This window comes from Danaus plexippus, chromosome 10 (assembly GCF_018135715.1).
Source record: "Danaus plexippus chromosome 10, MEX_DaPlex, whole genome shotgun sequence".
Classification (NCBI taxonomy): Eukaryota; Metazoa; Arthropoda; class Insecta; order Lepidoptera; family Nymphalidae; genus Danaus; species Danaus plexippus.
In genome coordinates, this window is record NC_083543.1 from 5,966,158 (window position 1) to 5,970,127 (window position 3,970).

The window sequence follows — 3,970 nt, forward strand, 5'->3', positions numbered from 1 at the left end:
AAAAGCTAGTTGTGTTGTTAATAGATTGAGATTTCAACGGAAATGATATACAACAAGGGTCCTCTGTTAACAAAAACTACAACTTATTCAGGCCATCCATCAATCTTGAGACAGTCACCGTCAGATAAGTCACAAGCTGGGATTACTTATGCTCCTGAATAAAGCAAAATTTATATTTCTTTATTTTACACCTCTACTTTGTCGGAAAAAAAAGTTAAAATTTTGTTATATAATAAATACCTTTTCTTTAAATTTGAGATCCGTTTAACACACACATATTACTTAATAATTGAATAAAGCGACTATTTAATTCGAAAAACCAGAAGATAATTTTTATAACAACTAACAATTTGCGAAATAATTTGGGCTTTATCCATATCAGAAAATTATTCATGCAAATGTAAAATGGAAGTTAAAATTAACCTTTACCATTTTTATAAAATTAAATAGTAAAAATGCAGCAACTTTTCTATACATCAAAAAAACTTAAATATCAGGTATACCAAATTACAGATAATCTTTTATAGTATTATAATTTGAAGAATAAATTTAAAGAATCGAATCAAGTTTTAATGTGGTTTTTTTTTTTTTATTATCTTAATATTTATACGTCACTTGTTTTGCAATTTAATTAGCGAATAAAGGCTATGCCAACACTGAATTACTTATTTAACAAAATAATTATAGAATACGGTACTTTTATGTTATTTTGGGTACCTAACTATAAATTACAATATGTTATGAGCAAAATAATTAATACGAGTATTTTTTAAGATTTTTATTTATAAGGAAACAAACACTCCAAATGACAACGTAATAAATGAAATAGTTGAAACAAATAACAAATAACGATAAACAAAAACTATTAATTCAGATTCTTAAGGCAAGTGTGCTCCCTGTGGCAGGAAGCCACGTTCATCAGCAGTGTAGTCTACTCTGTATTTAATTCCATCAACACCAACATATTCGAAGAAACCTCTTACCCTCATGCCACTGCTTTCGTTATCAATTTTTTCGATACGACCTTCTTCTTCAGCCAGAATTTTGTTTTCTGTCTCATATATGTAGTGGTACCCATCAGGAAGGACATCTGCGTCATGTCGGATAATTCCGTATTTATATTCATAGTTTTCTGGTAACAAGGGTACGGCTTTTACAGGCTTAACAGGTATGTATGGCACGTAAGCGGGAGTGGGTTTTACGTATACTGTAGAGCTGACGTATTGGGGAGAGCTTGGTGGAGCAATACTAGAAGGTACTGAAGGACTTGCTACTTCAACAACAATTGGGGCGGGTGTGGACATAGGTTCAGCAACGGACTCTGGAGCATCCGTGGAAACAGGTACAACGGTGGAAATCACTGGTTCTTCATTGACAGCAACGCTAGCGAATGGTTCAACGGTGGAGACAGGTACATCTCTGCAATACGAATATTTTTATATAATGAATGCTCTTCAAGATTTAAATTATTGTATCATAATAAAGTGTTAACTTACTCTACAGTTGACTTTTCAGGAACATATTTGTTGGAGTCATCTTTGTCGCCTTTGTAGAAACCACCGGCGGATCCGTTGTCAGAAGAGCCAGAGTAAGCACCACCAGGACCTCCTTTGTCAGAGGAACCGCTGTAGAAACCACCAGCAGAGCCGCGGTCACCACGGTCGCCACTTGTAAATTAATGTAATTAATTAACAAACAGCTTTGAATACTGAAATTAACATTTAATTGAAAATAAAATATTGCCTACTTGTATTGCCCACTTTTGTCTGGGTTGTAGCGTCCGGACTGATCGTATTTGCTGGGGTCATATTTTCCAGGGTCGTAGCGTCCGGCGTCATATTTGCCAGGATCATATTTACCAGGGTCGTATTTGCCGGGATTGTAACGACTGGAACTGTCCGTGCTTGTCGGTTTAAAGAGCAGGCCACTGTAGTAGCGGTATGGGTCATATGTAGAAGGTGGAACTACTGTCGTTGAGTAAAAGAAAGGCTTGATGGTAGATCTGAAAAACAGATATTTTATACAATAAGAATACAGTGAATAGAAATGTTTTTGACTAAGTTTAATGCTACTCACATGCTAACATCATCGGCTAATACAGCCGCGACTGATATAAGAAATACCTGGAAAACAGTGTAACAAATTAAATCTTCCAAAAAATCTAAATATTCTAAAAGTTTTAGTAAATTAAAATCAAATGAATCTGAAGTAACATTTTTTTTATCAATAGAACAAAATCTATTCAAATATAAAAAAAATATATTGTGTATATTTTTTAATAATTCATAAATAAAACCAAATATCATACCACAAGTGTCCTCATGATTAATGCTTGCTCGACACCACTTCGCTTACAATGTGATGTCTGCAAGATGAGAACCTATATATAGTGTTTTATTCAATTCAAATGTGATTCATCTCCTGTTCTGATTTTTTTTTTTTATAATTTATTATTATATGCTTCAATATGCAAAATATTTCCGTTTCAATCATTATCTACTCTTTGGTCTTAAAATTTTAATAGTAATATAAGTTTTACGTCAAATAGCAAATGAAAAGTTTAGGAATACAAATTTTATGTTCTAAAGAATAATGAGGTTACCACAAACATAGTCTATAAACAATAACCTAACTTTTTGGGAAGTTTGACCTTATGTTGTTTGTTGGTATTATTCGCTTACTAAAAACAAAATAAATGGAGCAGTAGGAATTTTTAAGAAACTTTGTTAACCGTTAAATTTTGATAATTGTAGCACAAATCTAAATTATGATATATATACAGTATTATATGAGGATTTTAAACTAGCTCAGCATTTGTAGTAAAATATTTTTAGATTATAAATTTAGACGCATTTTACGTCAAATATTTTTACAACTACCATTAATGATATAGGTGGATGTGCGTATCTCATAAAAAATAATATTAATAACAAAATGATTAAAAACGTAACTACTATAACTCCCTAAACTATTTCAATTCACATAAAACAAAAATAATACCATTTTGTTAAATCTAGGTTAATATAAAAGTTTGAGAATCGTAAGTTGAATGTATGCAGGTCATCCATGTAACAGGTCACTAATTCTCAAATACAGCAATCATAGGATAGTAAAAAAGGCATTAAATATCCTGATTATAACAAGGAAAAGTATTTATATTAAAAAACTATCTTCATGTTAATATAGTAGATCACGATCACGATCAAGTGATTTATTGGGATAACCTTTTTTGTATTTTTTTTAATAGTTACTTAAAGCTTGATGAGATCCTATTAATACTTTTTTAATGAATTATTATCTGATAATAAATATAACCTAACAGATGTCTATCGATTGGTTGCAGAAACTATTATTGGCAAACAAATAGGCAAAAGATTGTATATTATTGTTAATTAAATAAGGAACAGAAATTATTTTTGTTGCAGTTGCTAAAAATAAATAAATGTTTGATTTAAATTGAAAATATTTACAAAAGCATCATTCTTTTCCTGTTGCGATACCACTAACTAGTTATGAAAATAGAGTGAGCCTCCGCTATCAAATCAGCCATAAAAAATAGATCATTAAATAATTCATAACAATTAATGTGAATCCGTCTATTAATTAAGATAAAGTAAATTAAGGAATGTGAAGGTTTTAATATTTATTCTGCATTATTAATAATACTATAGTCATGTTTATATTTCGATGTTTAAAAATTGTATAAATTCGTCCAGATGTTTAACTTTAGTGCGAAGGTCGGGTTATCTATATACAAAGCTGATTGTTTTTGATGAAACAAATATTACACATTTCGGTTTCATTAGAATAGTAAACGTATGTGGTATAAGTTGTATATGAAATATAGAAGTAGAAAATAATAGTATATGTAGTAAAAATGTACATAAGAATATAAACCCTTCCCTGATAGGTCATGCTCAAAACTTCGATCGAAACAAATAAGCTTACGTTCTTACCAATTTAAGAGGGC

General features: G+C 30.6%; 1 protein-coding gene across 1 annotated transcript; it reads right to left on the reverse strand.

Annotated features, from left to right (window-relative positions):
* Positions 1-763: 763 nt before the first annotated feature.
* LOC116766836 (larval cuticle protein LCP-30-like) lies at positions 764-2,396 on the reverse strand. Its single transcript, XM_032656960.2, has 5 exons — positions 2,309-2,396; positions 2,077-2,123; positions 1,748-2,002; positions 1,497-1,667; positions 764-1,419 (listed from the first exon to the last, which is right to left on the reverse strand). The coding sequence occupies exons 1-5, from the start codon at positions 2,321-2,323 to the stop codon at positions 879-881; spliced, it is 1,029 nt and encodes a 342-aa protein (XP_032512851.2). The 5' UTR covers positions 2,324-2,396; the 3' UTR covers positions 764-878.
* Between the last annotated feature and the right edge of the window lie 1,574 nt (positions 2,397-3,970).